At 40.0% G+C, this 24,228-nt stretch overlaps 1 protein-coding gene across 15 annotated transcripts in view; it reads right to left on the bottom strand.

The window, feature by feature from the left end:
* Positions 1-564: 564 nt before the first annotated feature.
* The window catches only part of SENP5 (SUMO specific peptidase 5), a 93,603-nt gene continuing 69,939 nt past the window's right edge, over positions 565-24,228 (bottom strand). For 6 of the 15 annotated variants that reach the window (XM_023551659.2, XM_023551658.2, XM_064267881.1 and 3 more), the window contains 4 exons: positions 11,331-11,468; positions 6,513-6,596; positions 4,998-5,048; positions 565-4,249 (listed from right to left, as the gene is read on the bottom strand). In XM_023551659.2, the coding sequence (XP_023407427.1) occupies positions 4,088-4,249; positions 4,998-5,048; positions 6,513-6,596; positions 11,331-11,468 (435 nt within the window). In that variant the 3' untranslated portion in view covers positions 565-4,087. The other 9 variants (XM_023551661.2, XM_010592881.2, XM_023551665.2 and 6 more) reach the window with 8 other exon arrangements.

The raw sequence follows: 24,228 nt of genomic DNA, 5'->3' as shown, positions 1-24,228 counted from the left end.
CTGCTAATGAAAAGGTCCGCAGCCCCTTCTTGGAAACCCTACGGGGTGGTTCTACTCTGTTCTACAGGGTTATGCAGAGACAGCAGCTGTTCTGGTGAAAGGAAAAAGATGTAACAAGCAACGTAATGTTCTTTATTTACTTATGTTTTCCAGAAAGCATCAGTTTCAGATGAAGGGGGGAGGGGGGCGCTGAATTAAGAGGAACTGTACCTTATTATTAGCTCAAGTGTCTTCTGTTCAAAGATGTTTACTATTTTAGGAGTATAGCAAAAATTCAAAACTTGAGACTTAGAGATGGTTTCTAGCTCAGCTACCCAATATAGTAGCCGCTAGCCATTCTTCAGTCACACTAGCCACATTTCAGGTACTCTGGCCACAGGTGGCTCGTGGCTGGGGTAGTGGGCACAGAGGAGAACGTTTTGATGCTGCTGTACAGTGCTCCTTGGGGCTTATACTGGTCGCGGTTATGAATGTTGTTCATCAACAAGCCTCGCTGTGACTGGAATGTCACTGGGGAAAATTACTACCAAACAGTACATGTTATTCAACACAAGAAAACACAAGTTTATAAAGGCATTTAGTTTATTTTCAAAAAAATATTTTGCTAGAAGGGTTGAGTACTGTAATTTTACATGATAACAATCTTTAAATAAATTCCTTTTTCTGACCAACAGGTACCATTTAAGTGAACAGCTTGTCTAGGTCTGTTTTGTAACACCCAAATGCTAAGTAGCACTTCTCTGATGGTGTTCCCCAGGTCCTCTTGATTATTTACAGGCCAGGAGGCAGAGCTGAGCACATAACGACGCATGTGCTTAATAACTGCTGACTGAATTCTGTTTCTCAACATTATTAAGCAAAGCCACTGATGAATATATCTAATTCACACTATTAATACACTGTTTCTCGCCTGAAGGGTCTGACCCACCCAGAGCCTCCAGTACCTCTTCTAACCCAGCAAAGCAGTGAGCTACCACTGGAGAGGAAGGGCGGCTCAGCTTAGGCTAAGCCGGCTGTGTCCCAGTTAGGCCTGTTAGTGTTTTATCCCAACTGTGAATTCAAGGTGACCGGTGTTACTGATATTCAACGGTAAGTAGAAAATAAAATATAAAGCCAAAAAAGTCATTTGGGGATTGCTGGCAGCAGCTGCTGCTTTTCCCTTCTTTGTGAGGTTAAATGAAGGTTGATTCTCTGATTCTTGAGAGAACTACAAGCTGAACTGAATCTACACTCATGGCTAAAGATTTAATAAAGGGGAAAATTGCTGATAAGCTTGCTGATGGGAGGACTGGGCAGCTTGTTGAAGGCACATCGTAAGTGTACAAGTATACAAGGCCTGCACTCAACCTCAAAGGCATGAGATGTACCCACCCACCTGTGGGTACCCAAACAGTGCCAAGCTAGTGACAGTAAAGCAAGCAATGCCTGTCTCTTTTACCAACAGACCAGAGTCTACTTCGAAAAGGACTGTGGCAAGGAAGCAATTACTGCAACATCAGGGCATTCTAATCTGGGGCTTAGGCTAAACGTAAGTCTACACCTAACCACAACAAGGGGCGGGGAAGTTTCACCAATGGCAGAGAAGCATTTTAAACAGACTTTTAAAATATTCAACATTTCAGCTAAACCATGCAGGACAATGCACCTCAATGTGCCCTATTAAGCTTGAACTGAAAGAGTAAGTGGATGTGGAAAGCTCCCTAAGGCTCTCAACACACATCCCTGTATGCCTCGATGCTGCCGTGAAGACCGTTTTCAGACAGAAGGAAATAGCTGGTCAAGCTCTGGGCACTGGCTACCATTCTTGCCAGAACAGTATTTTTCCTGTCTCTTCTGCATGCCTGGTTCCATCGGTGAGGAGGAGATACGAAAACACAAGACATTTTGACTTGACAGCCTAGTTTCTGGCTACTTTGGTACAGCACTCCTGTCACCACTGCTACCCGCCCCCCCCCCCAAAAAAGTTAAAAACCAGAGACAAATGTCTTGCATACACATATGCAAAGCCTTGTTTGCATAATTACCTCTGAAGACCTCAAGAACATCCACTCCACTTTAAACTGTCATATTTCCTAATGCTGATACCCCCTACCTGTAGCAGCATGAAGTGCCTCTAATCTCAGAACGTCTTCCCAGTGACTTTTGAAGCACAGTATGAAATACTGACCTGGTTTTCTGTTAAGGAGTTTGAGTCTGGAGGACTCAGGAGACGGAAGTGCTGGGGCTGTTAACCAACGTAAACACTGGTGTTGGTGCCTGGAATGTCCGGGGATGGGAAGCCTGCATGTAAACATGTTCTGACTCAACCCTTGACCACTGGCAGGCAGCCTCCTCTCAGCCCTACCTCAGGGCCAAGTTAAACTGCACATATTAGCTTTTAATTTGCAACACCCCACACCTAACTGGGCATAAATTCAAGTATCTTCTACCATTTACTTGGTATTTTTCTGTACAAGCTTCTGAGTTTCTTATGTACACATTTGTTGTTTTCCCCCCAGTTCAGAAAGGACAACTGGGTAGGTTAAACATGCATCTTTCCGTATTTCCTTTCCTTTCAAATATAGTACAAAAGGCAGATTCAGGATGCAAGGTCCATCACTTTAATCCTAATGCAGCTACGTGTAGGGACAGGGCTGCCTCTGCCTTTCCCCAGAAGAGGAGGTTCATTCATAGAAGGAAAGAAGACTCCTGGGCAGGAGGTAGGAGGAGTATCAGAGCGGGCAGGCAGAGCCTCAGGACCTGCACGTGGCTGCCAGCAAGAGCCATAAGAAGACTAATGTTTGCTGCTCCCATGGAATTAAGTCTTTATTACCTTCCCTCTTCTCTTCCCACCAACCTGCAAAAGACCTGAAGTCAGTTTTCAGTACATGAAGTTTAAAAAGTTCATTTTTTTAATTTATCATTCTCAATGTCCTTGTAATAGAAATGCATCTGGTAAATCTTAATTTCTTCCATAGGGAGGCCATACAAAGGAAGTGACAACTTGCAAATTACTCCTATAAAGGCAGAATGCTCATTTGCTGGACCACTAGTTTGATGGATGTTCAGTTTTTTAATGGGCCAAAACCGGGAAAATCCAGGACATTCAATGTCCCAGGAAAAGCCTTTATAAGATTTAGGCATTTGTTTCAATTCTTAAAACCGAGACTGCAGTCTCTCATTTGCCAAGGTAACGGGCCCCCAAGGTTGCTGCCTCTTTCTCACAGGAGAACAGGGTGTTGGAGGGCAACAGCATCCTCTTGGAGGGCAACAACAATACACCGGATTTCAAATGAAAGCTTGAAGGCTGCCCATTTGTCAGCGACAACTATCTGGTTCTCACTGCTGTCTGGTCTTGCTTTGCTTTGAAGCCACATACACTCTGTTCATCCCAGAGGGCAGGAGAGAACATTCATACCTTCACTTTTCCCAAAGCTGGCCCTGTGCTTAAAACAATTGTGCCCCCATGAACGGAATCGCACAAGTGAGCTTATGGCCACTCCCATCTCACCCTTCAAAAGGGAATGCATCTAGCTCTCCAAGACTCATGGAGAGGGAAGTCGGTGAAAAGTGCTGCTGGTAAAAACAAAACAAACTGGCTTTGTCAAAACCACTCCTAGCTACCCTTTTCCCCCAAGGAACATCTACCGTCTTAGAGTTAGGATGTATCAAAAAAACAGATCCCGCATTTTTAGGTTCTGGGATTAAATTTTAAACCTGTGTTCAGTTCACTTCTAACTAAGTTTCAAAAGCTGCACCAAATATACTAGGCTTGTTTTTTTTGTTTGTTTTGTTTTGTTTTTAATACTCTGCACTGCATGCTCTATCTGCATGCGTTTGGATAATAAATATTAAATATGGGGGAAACGCGCGGAGTCCATAAAATTAAAAATGAGACCAAACAGAACATTAAAAATAGTACATGGTAGCTGGAGAAATGAAGAAGGGCAAAAATAAATTTGAGGTAACAAGAGTGGTCCAACGCCACTGATCAGAATATCTGTAAAAATTCAAATAGGTGTTTGGAGATTCAAGTAACAAACCACCTGCTCCAACTTGGTCAGACTTCCCAAGAGTCCCTGGTGAGTCTCAGTCCATGAGCCGGCATTCACAGAGCTCCTTGTAAATCCTCTTCCGAACCCGGGGCATGTCTTCTTGTGAGAACTGGAAAGGCTGCTCTAAGGCGAGGCACTTGCAGTACTGCAAAGGGCCAGGAACACGTGAGCGGCACGTGGAGGGCGACCAGCCCCAGGTGCAGACCTAGCAGGGCCTAAGGCAGCATTTTACAATTTGTTCCAACCGGTAAAAGACATTGTTTTAAAACATTTTCCTCCAAATTAGGGTCAAGCTTCCAGGTAAGTGTATGCGAGCTTCCCTCCCTCCCCATCCAACACTGAAAGGACTTGGATTCCTCCTCAGGTGCAACCTGCTGAGAAGGCAGAGAGACCTAACACAGCCCTTAGGTGGGAACATGCATTTGTTTAGTAAACACCAGACATTCATAAGCCATGTGAGTGAGCCTATCTTCAAGAGATCTTTGCAAGTATCTAAAGTCATAGATCATATAGTCTAAGTTCCTTCATAAATGTAGTACAGAACAAAATTTCCAGGAGTGCTTTTAGACCTCTAAGGGAACCTACAGCATTAGAGAGCAATTTCTAAATGTGGCCCTTATTTGAAATCCCATTACTCTATGTCAGCAACCTCCAGGTTGCTTGCCAGTGGTTAAAAAAGACACAAACCCAGAAAAAGACACAAAGAACCATTAATTATGCAAATATGGAGAAATTCATGTCAGTCTCTAGTCTGGCTTACTAATAACCTCTGATAAGACCCAGATGATACCCAAGATCTAAAAAGGCAGGAACTACTGCTTCTCAACAACAGAAGGAAGAATACATACTCTGCTGCCTGTACACAGTGTCATGGACACATCACAGGGTCTCCCCCGTCTCCTCTCTCAACCCAGCAAGTTCAATTAACACCTTGCAAATTCTGAAAAACCAGTATTTGCTTACCTGGAGCACAAAGACTCCACAGTCACTGTCGTTTTTCTGTTGTGGAATACACTGAGGGAAAAACAAAGTGATCATTAAAAAAGACCAAGTGCTCCCCTGTAGATAAGAAAGCCTGCTTCATGGGAAAATGTGCAAGAGGAGGGAAAGCTGTCTCTGTCCAGGGCAGCTGGTGTACACCTCTGCTATCTTGTATCTTAAGTGTCTAGTTTTATGGAGATGTCTGGCCACATGGAAAGAGCTATCGAATGGCAACCACAATTTAGAGAACAACATTTTGCCTAAACACAAGAATGAGAAGTCAAATAAAATCCTATTTTTAAAACTTCCATTTGGATAATTAGTTTTGCTATCGATTCACTGGCAATGGAATCAAAATGGAATTGTGGATTAGAACATACACCCGGACTCTGAATACTTGGATGGTGACAACCCTGCTTAGCATTCTTCACTTTTCATCTCTTATTACATGATCTGTCCAATTCTTTGCAAGAAATCATGAAGGCAAGCAGTATGTTCTCAGAAGAACTGGTTACTATATTCTGCCTACAGTGAGAATATGAAAGGTCCTGAGCAAACTCCAGGGGACTCCCTGAGAATACCCGGGGATTCTGGTTGGGTGAATTCCAGAAGATTTTCAAGTTCAGTTCTGGTTTCACTAGGCTATTTAAAACACAAAACTCAAGTTTAAGATTTAACATTTGGTTCAGTTCAAAGATGAACAAATAAGCCTTCTTCCTCTGAGTTTGGGCTAAAGGCTCGTTTCAAGCCCCTGGCTCATCAACATGTGTCAGTGATCCAGACAGACCTGAGTTCAAGGACCTGACCTGGGGAGGGGGGGGTGAGGGGAGGTCACAACCTAGGCTTCAGCTTTCTCATCTATAGAGATGATGCTGATCCTTAACCGGCCCGCCTATCTCCCGGGTCTGCTTTGAGGCTCAAGTGAGATCAGGCATGCAAAAGCGCCTTGAAAACTATAAGCACTGACAATAAGGTGTAACACGTGCCATTTATGACACGACTGGTGCCTAGGCACTCTGGCCCATGTACGGCTTTAATGTCTGTGGGCCAAACAGTGGGCCTCCAGCTTGTGTTCAGATGGAAGCACTCAGGCCACTGTCTTCCCCAAATGCCTGGAAAGTAGCCAAGCACACTTGCTCCCTTCGTGGAACCAGTCATATGTGGGTCATCTGGAAAGAAGAGCCCGGAGGTAAGAGGCAGGTGCCACCAAAAAAAAAAAAAAAAACATCAACAGACAACCACATCATTAGCAGCCGCCCCAGGGACGAAACGACAAAGGCCATTTGCTCCCAGCAAGCACCGGAAGTCGGAAGTCGGGCAGCCAGAGGATGACTACCACTAACGCAGGTTTATGCGGGCTCTGTGCTGCCTCTCTGGAGCCTTCGGGCTCTCTGTTGGCATCTTCGTCACCACTCTTCAAATGCTCTTAAGACAGCCACCCCTCAGGGTACTCCCTCCCCTTGACATGCCTGGGTTTTCATTTTATCACATACTTACCTTCGTAACAGCAGTCTGCCAACCCTGAAGAAACTCAGGTCTATTTTTTTCTCTGGCTTCAGTCAGCAAATACTTTCTTATATTCTGGTTAAAAAGAAACCACAACACAGATGCTGTGTTCCATCAGCTGGTGAAAAATTGAACCTGCCCATAGCAGATAGACACAAAGGGGGAGGCTGTGGCCCCATAATTGGGCAGAGTACACATTCAAGGGTTTAGAGCTGCAACTCTACTTCAGACCTCTCATTTCCTATTGTTAAGGACTCGGACCTTCCATACTCAGGTACGCACCTCTACCATGGACACTGGTATTTAATTAGAGCTTTTTATCAGATGGTCAGCCTTATCCAGCAAGAAGTCAACTTGCTGCACCTGAAACGTAAATAAAATAAATACTGGCAAGACAAAAAGAAGGTCTTAATCACTGCCAGTGCTCAATGGAGGGAAGGACCCATGGCAGAAATCATCGAGAACCAAAACTAAATGAAAAACATTCCAGCCTTAGATAATAGCCTGCATTTTTGAGGGCTGCTGGTAAAGGTACCATGTGGTTTCTGGAAAGTTATACTTAACCCTGTTCTGGAGATCGAATCGAATCAAGTCCACAGCTGAAATCTCTACTAAGATGATGCTCACTGGAGTTTATAATTTCCCTTATGCCAATCAACCTCTTTGTGCCTATCTCCCTCTACATCAAGGTTAAACTCAGAGGTTACACGAATTTACTAACACCCCCTCCAAAAGGCAGAGTAGAAGGAGAAGCTGCCTCTTTGGAAGAAAAAACATTCAGTGGAAGTAAATACTTAATAATTAACAAGGTATGACTCCATGCCGCCCTTCTCTCAACAAACAAGTTAACTTCAAATTCTTGGACTAAGAAGTATATGTATATTCATAAATAAAATATAGCCAAAAATGGCTTGTCCTTTAAAATGGTCACCTACTGGCAATAAATCTTTACTGAGCATCTACGATGTGTACAGTGCTGGGGACACAGTAGTCAATAAAGCTATTGGCATCCCTATTTTCACAGAACCTAACACCTATTTAGTGTTCAAAACATTTCCAGCTGGCTCTTTTGGAAATAGAGACCCCAACTCCTTTACAGCCATTTTTATGACCCCCTACATCCCTTAAAACAGAGCCTAGCCCACCTGTCTTGATGACAATATTTGGTTCTTAATGACTTCATGTTATCACCAAAAACAACTCTACTCTTAGGATCTTTTTGCAAATGTGTAAAATTATCAGGCCAATTATAATTTTTTGCTGAAAAGGTACAGAGAACTCTTTGTAGGAGAGCTTGGGCAAAAATTCAGAAGAGGAATTTTTCAATGGCCATGCAGAACCAAGCCCCAAATCATCTGGAATTGAGTTAGAAAACACAATTTTGTTCAACAGCCATTTGCTCCCTGAAAGCAAATGCGCGTCTAGCCCCTCACTGAGTCTCCGGTGCCTGGTACAGTGCCTGGCACGGTGCAGCACCTCCTGGATGGAACTGTTTCCTGACACTCCTGCCCTCCTCTGCCTGTGACAACCTGATTCTTAAAGGCACTGATGCAGCTACACTGTTGTTTCTATCTTTTTAGGTTTGTCCAGAGAAGAGACGATACGGACAGGCTCTGGCAACTGGGGAGACGTGTTGGTTGAGAACTAAGCAAGGAATAAGGGAGAAGGGAACTAGAGAACTTACATCTGATATTGCTCCAACTATTCTGGGCAGGAGTAAGAGGACTCGGGGCCCAGCAGGATTCCTCATTGTTTTGTTTTTCTGGATTTCTTAGAACCAAAGACTTAGATTTTCAAAACCTGATTTTCCTTGTAATAACTTTTCTTTGTATTTAGTTTCTTAATTAAATTTTAATTATACATGTAATACATTAAGGCATTCTCCTTGTAAAAAACTAAAATATCACAAAGCTAAAACCCCTTTAACTTAGTCCCATTCCTCTCCCCACTTCCCCAAAGGTAATCACTGATACCAAAATTGTGAGCATCCATCTGCTCCGTTTCTATGTATTTACACACACGTATACAGACGTATATTTGTATATACATACAAAATTTGTATATACATACAGTAAAAAAAAAAAACAACCCAAGCCCACTGCTGCAGGGTCAATTCTGACTCATAGCAACCCTTTCGGACAGAGTAGAACTGCCCCACAGGGTCTCCAAGGCTGTAATCTTTATGGAAGCAGGTTGCCACATCTTTCTCCCGAGGAGCAGCTGGTGGTTCGAACTGCCGACCTTTAGGTTAGCAGCCAAGAGCTCAGCCACTGTGCCACCAGGGCTTACTACGCACACACACATAAGTATATATACACAAGTACGCATACATGTATTTTTTTCCATAAATGTATTATGCTGCATCATTCCACAACTTGCTTTTGAAACAACATATCTTGGGAATGTTTCCATGTAAGGATACAGAGATTTACTATATTGGTTTTAACTGCTATGGTCAGTTTAATAGTATGGATATACTATGATGTATTTAGCTATTCTCTTGGTAGAGCTAAATTTAGGTTGTTTTCAATTTTTCACTATTATAAATAATACTGCAATAAACATCCTGGGACATGCCCTATCTTTGTGTGCATATACAAGTTTGTTTCTGGAGTAGGTACCAAGAGAAAGAACTGGTACACAGAGGATACGCATCTTAATTTATAAGGCACTTGGAACTGATCAGAGTTGCAACTGTTCCCCCAAAGTGGCCATATCAATGTATACACCTCACCAGGAAACATGAGAATGCCTGTTTCCTTAAACAAAAAAAAAAAACAAACTCATTGCTGTTGAGTAGACTCTGACTCACAATGACCTTACGGGACACAGTAGAGCTGCCCCACAGAGACTCCAGGGAGCGGCTGGTGGATTCAAACGGCTCGCTTTTTGGGTAGCAGCCGAGCCGAGCTCTTGACTACTGAGCCGCCAGTGCTCCCCTGATCCTTACACCCACGCAAGCACTTGACTACTGAGCCGCCAGTGCTCCCCTGATCCTTACACCCACGCAAGCACTTGACTACTGAGCCGCCAGTGCTCCCCTGATCCTTACACCCACGCAAGCACTTGACTACTGAGCCGCCAGTGCTCCCCTGATCCTTACACCCACGCAAACACTTGCATATCATCAAAATTTGATAATGGGCAAAACACGGCAGTCCCATGCAGTTTTAACTAGCATTTCCCGTATTTCTGGTGAGGCTGAGCATCTCACCATGTGCTTAAGGGATATTTGCATTTTTCCTAAAAATTACTTGTTTTATTCTTTGTCCATTTCTACTAGGTCCTTTTTTTTCTTATTCATTTGTAGGACGTTTATATATATATATATTCTGGATAGTAACTGTCCATCTGTATGTAATCAAAAAATATTTTCTCCAAGTCTGCCACTTGTCTTTTAACTTGACGACAACCAGAAGTTTTAAATTATGATATGGTCCAATCTAGCAATCTGTTCCTTTCTATCTTTTGCTTTTTGGGTTTTACGTAAGAAGGCCTTCCCTACTCAAGAACATAACATTTTCTATATCTTATTCTAATACTTTTACAGTTTTGTGTTTTATATCTAGGTTTTTGTTTCATCTGGAATTTGTTTTTGAAAATAATACGAAGTAAGGATGTACACTCTTCCAAATGGACAGCTAATTTTCCCAATGCCATATATTGAGTAGCCAGTCCTTTCCCAAAGGAGTCCTGGTGGCACGACGGTTATGCACTCGGCTGCTAAACCAAACAGCAGTTCAAACCCATTCAGCAGCTTCACAGGAGAAAGGCCTGGCAATCTGTTCCCATAAAGATTACAGCTAGAAAAGCCTATGGAGCAGGTCTACTGTTACATGGGGTTGCTATGAGTCGAAAAATTGACTCGACAGCAACCAACAATAAATTCCCACATATATACGAGTTATATCTGAATTTTCCATGCTGTTTCACCAATGAATTCGTCTATTCCTAGGCCAACACAAATGCAGTTTTAATTATGAAAACTCTGTAATATGTTTTGACATCTGGTACAGCAAATATTCCCTCACTTCTTCTAGTTCAAAATGGCTTTGGTATTCACACACAGGAATCCTGCATGTGAACTTAGGAGAAGCTTAACAGGTTCCGTTCACAATCCTGTTGGGAAATTGATTAGGATGGACATTGGTAGATACTAGTTTGGGGAGAATTGATCTCTTTCTAATATTGCGTCTGCCTTTCTCTCCATCTATTCAGATTTACTTAAGTAAAACTTCAGAGTTTTCATTATAGAGAACTCCACATTTCTTGCGAGGGGGTATTCTTGAGTGTTTGTTGCTTTTGTAAATGGAATCTTTGTTTTCAGTTACATTTTCTAACTGGTTCTTGCTAGTACAGAAAACCTGCCGATTTTTCTATGCTGCCTTAGTATCCAACCGTCTTGTTTAACTCTCATTCATTGAACACTAATATTTTAGGTCATAATTCATTCTACAAAAGTTGTTTTTAAGATTCAAGCCAATTTTAGCTCTAAGGGAAACTAAAGAAAACAATTTCTGTCTACATCCAAGATGTAGTTTTAAGGGAGAAGCAAAAAAAAAAAAAAACAGTGATGAACTCCAAACAGAACACGTTATCTCAGAGGGGGACCCAGATCTTAGACAACTACCTCTCGCCACCTGAGGATTGCTTCCTAGTCCTTTTCTCTGCCAACGTTTCAGAGGGTTTTAAGTTTGGTTTTCATAACAAGAAACTTCCTTTATGGTACTTATTTCTGTTCTACCTAGAACTAAGATGATATTTGGTCAACCACAAGGTAAATGAAAAAACAGCAGTATATTAACTTACCTCTACACAAAACTTAAAATGAATGCCTTGGGAATCATAAAATGAAATTATTCGGTTAGACAGTGTCACAGTAATGAGAGACCAATGGACTTCCAGGTGAATAGGAATCAACAGAAGGCTCTTTTTAAACAAATCGACCTGATTAGGAAAAGAGAAAGAAATGCCGCTATCACCACAGGCCATCCAAACTAACAACAACAAGCATTGACCTTTGACATACCCAAGGTCATAAAACCGAGAAGCAATAAAGCAAACATCTGAACTCAGGTCTTAAAGCCCATGCTTGTAACTACTAAGCTATAATATATAACAATAAGAAAACAAAAGATTTAGAAAGTACCGTTTCTTATTTTACCTATTAAACCTGTGCTTATCAACTGTCTAATGTGATTTGGCCCCTTATTTTTATGCTTAATTAACTTTCTTGTGCCCATATTAGAACTAACCTCCTCAGCTTGATTAGGAAGGAATCATGGTATTAGAAAACCGAACCACAGATTCGGTAAAGTAGCTAAGAGCATGGGCTCAGATGTAAGACTGCTCAAGTTCAAATTGTAGCTCTTCCACTTCCTGACCAGAGGACTTTTTGGCATTTTTCTTCACCTCTTTGTGTCTTGATTTTCTCAACTACAAAATGCAGATAATAGTACCTACCTTACCAATTTGTAATGAAAATCTTATGGCCATGTAAAATGCACAGAATTGTAAAATGCATTATAAATCATCGATAAATCCTAGCTATTATCATTTTTTATTATCATTATTGATCATTCAACATCTCTCCCAGATGTTGAAATTGAGAAAAACATCCTTGCTAATCCTTTCCATCCTAATACATCCTTTACAATCCCAATGCATTCTCTACATAGTAATACGTTTCTTTTACAATCCAGAAATACTTGCTATTCCACTTAAAATCCTACCTATGGATTGAATAATAAAGAAGCAGTTGCTCAATAAACATCTGTAAATGAGTAAATGAATTTTTTCCAGTATTTTTTAAGAGTATTTTAGTGACTCCTTGGGTTAAAACAATCAGAAAGGTTATTTTAAATTATATCAGATTCTTAGAAAGTAATTCTCCAAGTCTTCCTTTTTGCTTTCTGCTATTCAGATAATGTTCTGCTCTAGATGGATCTCCTACTAGTCTACATGACCTTGGAGCAAAGCATTTCCACACTTCGAATTCTCAGTTTCTGCATCCATAAACCTGGGGGGTGAGGTGGACAGAAGGAAATGGCAGAGAGAAGAGACAACTGGCTCCTCCCAGTTCAGTAAGTCTGGGTATCTAAAACAAGGAGTTATACTTAAAATACAGTATTAAAGAAGATAAAATTCACATTCTTCTCAAAAAGGAGTATATTTTAATTATAAAAAACAATATATTTATTGTATGAAAATTAGAAAAGACAAAAAGATACACTTTGGTATGTATCTTTCCAGATCGTTTTCTTCTTTTTAATGTATCAATTCTCTCTCTCACACAAACTTTTTATCTATCATTAGGAATGGCAGGTGTGGTAGATTGTATTACTGATGCCAATTCTTTGCTATCTTCCATCTAAGAGGACCATACAGATCTGCCTGCTGCCATATGGCTTTACCACTCCTCACAGGGGAAAGTGCAGTCCCACCACAGATTTGCCCTGATGAATGGGACATAAGCAGAAGTGAAGCTAGGCTATGACCAAGGTAAAGCCTCAAATGACATCATGCAGCCCTGACCCTGGCATGTCTTGAGATAAGTACTGCTCTTAGAGTTTGGGTCCCATTCATAGAATGAAGAGGAAAACTAACAGGATCATCCCCTTAGATGAAGGAAAAGCATTGGATGAAATTCAATGTCCATTTATGATTAAAATTTCTCATCAAACTAGGAATAGAAGGGAATTTCCTTAACCTGATAAAGGGCTACAAAAAAACCTACAGTTGAGATCACACATAACAATGAAAGACGAAACTGCTTTCTTGTTAGATGGAGAACAAGGCAAAGATGTTCTCTCGCATTACTCCTATTCAGCATCGTACTGGAAGTCCTAGTCAGTGCAATAAGGCAAGGAAAAAAAAAAAGGCACATGGATTGGAAAGGAGGAAATAAAGTCACACTACTTTCAGACATGATTGTCTATGAAAATTTTATGGAATCTACGAAAAAGCTCCTACAACTAGCAGTGAGTTTGGCAAGCTCATAGGATACAAGGTTACCGTACAGATATTAACTGCATATATATATATATATAAAATTTGCTGTTTACATATATATATATCATAATATACGTAAACAGCAAATAATTAGAAGACATTTTTAAAATTCTGTTTACAGTGGTTTCAGAAATATGAAATACTTAGAGATACATTTACTATGTGCAAGACCTATATACAAAAAATTAAAAAATACTGCTGAGAAAAATTAAAGACCTAAATAAACGGAAGATTTAATATTGTTAAAATGTCCTATTCCCCCCAATTTACAGATTAAACACACACTATCAATCAGAATTTCTCAGGCTTCTCTAAAAATAGAGATTGACAAGCTGATTCTAAAATTTATATGAAAATACAGAAGGCCTAGAATAGCCAAAACAATCTGGAAAAAAGAGAATAAAGCTGATGGACTTACCATGATTTCAAAACAAACCATTAAGATACAGTATTTAAGGCTGTGATATCTGCACAATACAGACAAAGAGATCAATATAACAGAATTAAAAGTCCAAAAATAGACCCACACTGTAAAACTGAAGTTTTACAAAGGTGCCAAAGGAATTAAATTGGGAAAGGGAAGTCTTTTCAACAAATGATGTTGGAACAACTGGATATCCATATGAGGGGGAAAATAACTTTGATCCCTGCCCTCCCTCCTTACATAAAAATTAATTGAGATGCATCAGAACCTAAACTTAAAACCTAAATCCGTAAAGTTATTAGAAGACAGGAGGCTATATATATATATATATATATATATATATATATTAAAAAATACATATTGTGCATATTTTATACATACATATTTTTAGGACTCAACAAAGAAAGCAACTATTAAAAATATATATGGTAAATTATATTTCACCAAAATTAAAAACTTCTGTTCATCAAAAGACACGGTTAAGAAAATAAACAGACAAGCCATAGATTGAGAGAAAATAATCACAAAATGTAGCTCTCACGTAAGACTTATATCTAGAACCTATAAAGATTCCTAAATTCAGTAGTGAAAGGACAACCCAATAAAGGGCAAATTAACAGGTTTCATGAAAGCAGAACTGTCTGACATTGTTTTACTTACCGCTTTACTTCTAGGTTTACTGTAACGTCTGGCACGTAGCAGGTACTCAATAAATAACCGTTGAACATATTAATGAATGTCCCTAAGGGCAAACCTATCATTCTCCACCGCCTGCTGCTTAAACTCTCTAATGGCTTCTAATTGCACTCAAAATCCAAACTCCTTACTATGGCCTACAAAACCTCACATGACTGGACCCCTGCCCAGCTCCCTGGCCTCATTTGTGTAACGCTCCCACACACCAAACTCATTTCTGCTTTAGGGACTCTCATTCACTGATCCATCTGTTTGGAATGCTCTTCCCCTAATCTTCACATGGTTGATCCTTCTCACTACAGAGGTCTCAGTGAAACATGACCTTTTCAAATAGGCCTTTCCTTACTATCCTCTCTTAAGTAGTGAGCCCGTCTTCCCCTTCTCCCTACCACTTCATCACCATTACCTTGTATTCCCATTACTCTGTCTTAATATCTCCACTGCAAATGGTACTTACTATACTCTGTTAGATTTCACTTTTCTTACTTGTAAATCCCACAAGAGTAGGGGCTTCATCTTTCTCAGTGTCTGGAAAAGTGCTTGGCATATAACAGAAACTCAATAAATATGTACTGAAAGACTGCATACTTGCAGCAAAATCCTCTCGTATGCCCAAAGAGGTGTTCCCCTTCCTCTCTCAACCCTCACCATTAACGTTAGCTTCCTTCGCCCCATGTCAAGTAAAATCAGTAACAGGCTCAGTACACCCAGAAGGGCATTAGCAACTGGCCAAAATTCTAACAACATTTTCATCAACCATTTTATCAATCCATGTCCACCAGCCAATGTTTTATCTACATTTTTCTACACTTTATATTACAAAAACATTTTTATATTCTGCCCAAAGCGATCTATAGATACAGTTCAATCCCGATCCAAATACCAGTAACATTTTTTAATGAGATGGAGAAACAAACCTCCAACTTCATATGGAAGGGAAAGAGGCCCCGGATAAGTAAAGCATTACTGAAAAAGAAGAACAAAGTGGGAGGCGTCACACTACCTGACTTTAGAACATATTATACCACCACAGTAGTTAAAACAGCCTGGTACTGGTACAACAACAGATACACAGACCAACGGAACACAACTGAGAACCCAGACATAAATCCATCCACATACGAGCAACTGATGTTTGAGAAAGGCACAAAGTCTGTTAAATGGGGAAAAGACAGTCTCTTTAACAAATGATGCTGGCATACCTAGATATCCACCTCCAAAAAAATGAAACAAGACCCACACCTCACACCATGCAAAAAAACTAACTCGAAATGGATCAAAGACCTAAATATAAAATCTAAAACGATAAAGTTCATGGAAGACAAAATAGGAACAATGCTAGGAGCCCCAATACATGGCATAAACCGTATACAAAACATTACCAGAACTGCAAAAACAGCAAAAGAGAAATTAGATAACTGGGAGCTCCTAAAAGTCAAACACCTATGCTCATCCAAAGACTTCACCAAAAGATTAAAAAAATTACCTACTGATTGGGAAAAAGTTTTTAGCTATGACATCTCCAATCTGCGGCTGATCTCTAAAATCTACATGATACTGCAAAAACTCAACAACAAAAAGACAAATAACCCAATTAAAAAATGGGCAAAGGATATGAATAAGCACTTCACTAAAGAAGACACTCAGGTAGCTAACAGATACATGAGGAAATGCTCACGATCATTAGCCATTAGAGAAATGCAAATCAAAACTACAGTGAGATTCCATCTCACTCCAACAAGACTGGCATTAATCCAAAAAACACAGAATAATAAATGTTGGAGAGGTTGTGGGGAGACAGGAACACTTATACATGGCTGGTGGGAATGTAAAATGGTACAACCACTTTGGAAATCAATTTGGCACTTCCTTAAAAAGTCAGAAATAGAACCACCATATGATCCAGCAATCCCACTCCTTGGAATATATCCTAGAGAAGTAAGAGCCTTTAGACAAACAGATATATGCATACCCATGTTCACTGCGGCACTGTTTACAACAGCAAAAAGATGGAAGTAACCAAGGTGCCCGTAACGGATGAATGGATAAATAAATTATGGTATATTCACACAATGGAATACTACGCATCAATAAAGAACCATGATGAATCTGTGAAACATTTCATAACACGGAGGAACCTGGAAGGCATAATGTTGAGTGAAATTAGTTGCAAAAAGACAAATATTGTATAAGACCACTATTATATGAACTCAAGAAATAGTTTAAACAGAGAAGAAAATATTCTTTGATGGTTACGAGGGTGGGGAGGGAAAGAGGGAGGGAGAGAGAGAGGGAGGGAGAGAGACAGGGAGAGAGGCAGGGAGAGAGGGAGGGAGAGAGGCAGGAAGGGAGAGAGGCAGGGAGAGAGGGAGGGAGACGGGGCTTCACTAATTAGATAGTAGACAAGAACTAATTTAGGTGAAGGGATGGACAACACACAATACAGGAGAGGTCAGCACAACTGGACTATACCAAAAGCAAAGAAATTTCCTGAATAAACCGAATTGTTTCAAAGGCCAGAGTAGCAGGGGTGGGGGTTTCGGGAGCCCATGGTTTCAGGGGACATATAGGTCAACTGGCATAATAAAAACTATTAAGAGAACATTCTGCATCCCATTTTGGAGAGTGGCGTCTGGGGTCTTAAAACACTAGCAAGTGGCCATCTAAGATGCAACAATTGGCCTCAACTAACCTGGAGCAAAGGAGAATCAAGAACACCAAAGACACAAGGCAAGTATGACCCCAAGAGTCAGAATGGACCACATAAATCAAAGACTACATCAGCCTGAGACCAGAACAACTAGATGGTGCCCAGCTACAACCAAGGACTGCCATGACAGGGAGCACAGCAGAGCATCCCTGAAGGAGCAGGAAAGCAGTGGGATACAGGCCCCAAATTCTCATAAAAAGACCAGACTTAATGGTCTGACTGAGACTAGAGGGATCCCAGGGGTCATGGTCCCCAGACCTTCTGTTAGCCCAAGACAGGAACCATTCTCGAAGCCAACTGTTCAGACAGGGATTGGACGGGACTACAAGACAGAAAATGATACTGGTGAGGAGTGGGCTTCTTGGATCAAGTAGACACATGAGACTATGTGGCCAGCTCCTGTCTGGAAGGGAGATGTGAAGGCCGAGGGGGTCAGAAGCTGGCTGATTGGACGTGGAAACACAGAGTGGAGAGAAGGAATGTGCTGTCTCATTAGGGGAAGAGCAACTAGGAGTATATAACAAGGTGTATATAAGGTTTTATATGAGAGACTGACTTGATGTGTAAACTTTCACTTAAAGCACAATTAAAAATAATTTTTTAACCATTTTCCAAAGATAAAACTATAATACTGAATATAGTTTTCAGAGTCCTTCTCCTTCCCAATTTTGATTTTCTACTCTGGTCAGGGGATATGGAAGAGGCACCTCCATTAGGAACTACCAATCTATAAACCTGGAGGTTGACATTTCCTGTATTATTGGGGCCCTACAAGCTACTTTCCAACTTTCTCTTCACTCTATTTCTTTGATCCTAAATTCTTTTTTTTAAAGGTGGTGTTTCAAATCTGTAAGGAAGGAACAATTTATTAAATGCTAAAGGGAAAACAACACTATAAATTTTACTTTTACATGAATTTATATTCTAGTAATCATTCTTTTTTTAAAGCATCTATGGTTTATTTTTAAAATAGCATTTTGTTTTATTTATTCCATCAAGAGACTTTTTGCAGCTCCAAGACACCTCAAATGTTGGAAATCTCTGGCCTCCAAAGTCAACTCAAGCTTCTTGGCATGGCATTCAAAGTCTTTTCATGATCTGGCTCCCACACTCAGCTAGCCCAACTATAAGTACAGATAACAGAAAAGGGATCACCACCTCTTCAGCCCTAACCCAGCTTGTTTAGCTTCTGTTTCGTTCAAATCCGTGCTTAGATGCCTCACCAAGCTGAGAATTTTATCTTCTCCAAACTTTGCTTCTTATCTCTTTCATGACCCAAGGTACATCTCGTATACCATCCACTTTTTCTGGCTCTCAGGTTCTTTGGACGTACACTTTTACCACTGCAAGTATTTGCTGCCCTCCAGTGGAGACTTGCATAAGGGCAAAAGGTGAAAGATGTTAAAAATCAAAAACCAAACCCATTGCCCCAAGTCGATTCCAACTCATAGCAACCCTATAGGACAGAGCAGAGCTGCCTCACAGAGTTTACAGGCAGCACCTGGTGGATTTGAACTGCTGACCTTTTGCTTAGCAGCTGCAGCACTTAACAACTGTGCTGCCAGGGTTTCCTTACTTGAAGCAAAATAGCTGGGTATGAGGCTTACAAGTGGGGTAGTGCAACCAGGAAGGGTGACTGGGTAAAAATTTTGTCTTTTTTGGCTTTTGTACCTCTAGATAAGCCTTGTAAGCATACTTATGGTCTCCTGTGTGATAGTTAGGGAGCCCTGCTGAGTTTTGTTTTGTTGGTCATATTTGGAAAACCAGAGGTTCCCCATGTAACCTCATGGAAGGCACCACGAAAAACATCAAAAACCAAGGTCCAGAGGTAAAGACAGGCACCTGCTAATTATAGGATTCGAGAACCTTAAAAATTCTGTGATAACCATGTAGTCCCAGACAATATTTCTCAAAATTCTTATTATCAACCAAGAATTAGAACACACTCTATGACTCAGCATGCTTTCATTAATGGAAATACATGGTTTAAAAAAAAAAATTCAAAGGGAAAATAATTGGGTCTTCAAAGGACTATACAATTCTATTATAGGTATTTGCCTGTGTGCCTACCCTGTCACATTGTTGAGTACCAGAAAGACAGGACCTGAGGTGTATTCATCTTTATACGCTCTCTTCTTAAAGCTGTGCTTGGCACAAGAAATGAAAAAGCCAGAGAAATTCTTCAATGACCTTTGAAACCTATCATTTCCTTTTTCCTAAATAGGTAAATGAAACATGAAGTGGGTAAAAGCTGTGAGAAGACTTGGCCAGAGGCCTGAACGCCACACAGACACAGCTGAATTTGAAGAGAAATTCTCACTCTTGATACAGATTCCTCAAACCCATCACCATATCCACCATAACTAGCAGCTCCATTATTCGTGCCCCCCCACAGCAGTTGATATTCGCTTTACTAGTATGTATCTTATTTTGTCATTATTTTATTACACGTTTCTCTACCTTTTAGACCAGCACTGTGATGATGGAATGTTCTATATCTGTGCTCTCCAACACAGTAGCCACTGGCCACAATATGTGGTTACTTAAGCCCTTGAAATACGGCTAGTGTAACTGAGAAAATGAATTTTACATTTTATTCTATTTTAATTAAATTTAAATAGCCACATGTGGTTAGGACTGGCTACCATATCAAACATCCAATAAGACCTTGTCTTAGCGGTTTTAGTACAGCCAATTCTCGTAATTCACAGCATTTATGTTTTATAGTCACTGTGAACACTCAATTAGCAAGCGCTGAACGACTACTCTAGGGGAGATGCAGGGCTAGGTTCCTGAGAACCTCTGACTGCATTTTTGTCAACAGATCAATACATAACCTTGTTTTAGGTGTATTCTCTTTAAAGACATATTATTAATATACATTGTTGATTCATTAACATTGAACTCATGGCCAACAGCACTATAACTTATGCCTGAACAAAGTTTATTTAACACATGTGTTTTCTCCAAAGTACACATCACAGCCTCTTTGCACTTAGGAACACTAGAGAGCACTGTAGCACTATACTTGGGGCCATTTTAAGCAGCAGAATCACCAACAAAAAGCACAAAAAATGCAAAAAAAAAAAAAAAAAATGCAGCACTAAACAGACTGCAAAAAGACCATTTGTTTACAGTATGAGTGCTAAAACACCTTGTTTGACCTCAGCTGGGAACTGTGCTTATCAGGCAACTCAAATCTTTCACCACTCTGCACATGGCTTTTAAAAATCTCCTGCCAACCGTCTCCGTAAAACAGTTTTATTATCAAATAAGCATTAAACCAGAACGTGATGCACTAAAGAGATCACAAAGATAGACAGGAATTTCATCTTTTTATACAGCTAAGCAGATGCAAGCCACTTCATACATGTTGTCAAGATCAATGAAACTATTCTTTAAGTAAGAGGACTTGACAGCACCATCTGTCGTACAGAATGCATCCTAAATTCACCTGGTAATTGGGAGAGCCACTTGTGTTGGTGAATTGCCTTTATCCAAAGGAGAGAGAAAAATTTTCTAAAATATATAAAAAACTTCAACAAGAAAACAAATAATTCAATCAAAAAATGGGCAAAGGACATGAACAGACACTTCACCAAAGAGGACATTCACTATCATTAGGCATTAAAGAGATGCAAATCAAAACTACAATGAGATACTATCTCATCCCTGCAAAAATGGCACTGATTACAAAAACAAAAAAACAACAAATGCTGGTGAGTTGGAACACTTATACACTGCCGGTGGGATTGTAAAATGGTACAACCACTATGGAAAACGGTATGGCACTTCCTCAAAAAGCTAGAAATAGAAATATCTAATGATACAGCAACTCCTAGGTATATACCCTGAAGATCTAATAACAATGACATGAATAGACACATGCACACCTATGTTCACTACAGTATTATTCACAATAGCAAAATGATGGAAACCATCTAAATGCTCAACAGATGAGTGGACAAACTGTGGTGCATACATACAGTGGTATATTACGCAGCTATAAATAATAATGACAAGTTCTTGTAATATGGATGAATCTGGAAGAGATTACGCTCAGTAAAATAAGTCAAACAAAAAAGGACAAACACTGTAGGGTCTCACTTTGATAAAAAGACAAAAACAGGTATACATACAGAAAGCAATGTTCTTTGGTGGTTACCAGGGATGGGAGGGGGAGGGAAAGGGAATAATTTTCTAGATAGTAGACACTTGTTATTTTTGGTGATGGGAAAGCAATATCCAATATGAGCGAAGTCTGCACAACTTGACCAAGGTAAATGATGACAGAAAGAAACACAGAAGAATAAGGGAAAATTTTGGTAAATGCTGTAATACACATAATTTTGCAACAACAGTAATAACAACCAAAAAATACATGTATGGTTACACAGATATGAGTATATGGGAGTACATATACAGGTATACTTCTAGGTATATATGTATACATATTTGTGTGTGCTGCACATGTACTCATATATACAATAAAGTACCTGGGGGCACAGTTACATACACTTCTTAGACATAACCAAACACCTTGTGGGACTGGTTTACTGTGTTTGATGACGTAGGACCATAGTTTACTGGGACAACTTGGTCAACTGGCATAACACAGTTCATAAAGATAATGTTCTACATCCTAGTTTGGTGTGTATCATTTAGGGTCTTAAAAGCTTGTGAGCGACCATCTAGGATACAACTATCGGTCTGTATGCAACTGGAGCAAAAAAGAAAGAAGACAAAAGACTCAAAGACGAAACTACAGGACTTAGAGCCCACATGAACCATGGCCTCATCTATCCTGAGACCAGAAGATGTAGATGGTACCCAGGTACCACTACCGACTGTTATGACAAGGGACACAATAGATGGTCCTGGATAGAATCGGAGAAAAATGTAGAACAAAACTCAAACTTCTCAAAAAGGCCAGACTTACCGGACCAGTATAGACTAGAGGAACCCCCAAAGACTACTGCCCTGAGATACCCTTTAAACTTGGAACTCAGCCACTCCCAGAGGTCACCTTTCAGCCCAATAATAGACTGGCTCATAAAATAAACACTATCATTCGTAAGTACTGTGTTCCTTTAAGTAATCATCTATATGAGACCAAACAGTCAACATTCACCCTAAAGCAAAGATGAGAAGGTAAAGTGGGGCAGGGAAGCTAGATTAATGAAAACAGGAATGCTGACACATTGTGAAAAACATAACCACAATGTCACTGAACAATATGTACAGAAATTGTTAAACAGAAATCTAATTTGCTAGGTAAACTTTCACTAAAAGCACGATAAAATATTATTTGAAAATCTATGAAGGAGTCATTCCCAAGAACCCCTCAGGGAACAGGAGAGCAGTGGGATCCAGACCCCAAATTCTCGTAAAAAGACCAGACTTAATGGTATGACTGAGACTAGAAGGACCCTGGAGGTCATGGTTCCCAGAACTTCTGTTAGCCCAAGACAGGAACCATTCCCAAAGCCAACTCTTCATACAGAAATTGGACTGGACTATGGGATAGAAAATGATACTAGTGAAGAGTGAGCTTCTTGGATCAAGTAGACACATGAGACTATGTTGACATCTCCTGTCTGGAGAGGAGATGAGAGGGCAGAGGGGGTCAGAAGCTGGCCAAATGGACACAAAAATAGAGTAGAAGGAAGAAGCGTGCTGTCTCATTAGAGGGAGAGCAACTAGAAGTATATAGCAAGGTGCATATAAATTTTTGTATGAGAGACTGACTTGATTTGTAAACTTTCACTTAAACCACAATAAAAATTAAAAAAAAAAAAGTCATTCCCAGGACTTTTACAGAGTAACTCAAACTTTTTAAATTTCATTTATTTATTTAATGCTGGCTGGATTTAAATTTTTTAACAGAATCCCTAGGAAGAGTTCATGAATTCTGTAATTCCACAGTCTTAGAGAATAGCTGTTTCCCTTACATATAAGTAATATTTGACTAAGCACATGTTGCCAGGTCATACTCCTTTCTCCTCCGTTATATTAGTTATACATTGCTCCCACTTCGGTCATTTAATACGGCTGATCAGAAATCTGAGACCACTCTGATTTTCTTCCTTGTAAAAGCTGGGTGGCATGTTTGGCTGCTAACCTAAAAGTTGGCAGTTCAAACCCACCCAGCAGCTCTGTGGAAGAAAAGGCCTGATGATCTGCTTCTGTCAAGATTACAACCAAGAAAATTCTATAGGGCAGTTCTACCTTTTAACAAATGGGGTTGCCGTGAGGTTGCCATGAGTTGGGAGCCAACTCAATGGCAGCTAACGACAGCAAAACTAATCTGCCCCTTTTCCACAAATGCTTATGGGATTCTTTAATTAAAGGAAAATTTTAAACATGTATATGAGTAGACAGATCACATAATAAATCCCCATATATCCATCGCCTAGCTTCAACAATTCTCAAGTCAGGGGCAATCTTGTTTCGTCTATTAAACTCTCCCTCCATTTTTCCCCAATTCTGTATTCTTTGGAAAAGTAAATCCCACACATTGTATTTCACTGTAAATATTTTAATATTCATCTCTAAAAGATATAAACTGTTTTTTTAACCACCATGTCATTATCACTAAAGAATGAACAATATTTTTCTAATGTTAAATAGTGTCTAAGTTCAAATTTCTATATATCTCAATTTTTTTTCAGTGTCCTTGAGTCAGAATCTAAATGTTTCACACATTACAGTTGGTTGATAAAGCTCCTCTTACATCTCTGTTCTCCCTGCAATTTATTTTTGAAGAAACGCTATCAGTTATTGCGTGGAGTTTTTGAGGATGGACTGTATCCACATGGTATTGTTACCATCATCCTTTGGTAAATTGGTAGTTGGATCTAGAGCCT

Source organism: Loxodonta africana, chromosome 1 (assembly GCF_030014295.1).
Source record: "Loxodonta africana isolate mLoxAfr1 chromosome 1, mLoxAfr1.hap2, whole genome shotgun sequence".
Classification (NCBI taxonomy): Eukaryota; Metazoa; Chordata; class Mammalia; order Proboscidea; family Elephantidae; genus Loxodonta; species Loxodonta africana.
The sequence above is the reverse complement of the archived record's forward strand: the minus strand, read 5'-3'. Positions and strand labels throughout refer to the sequence as shown.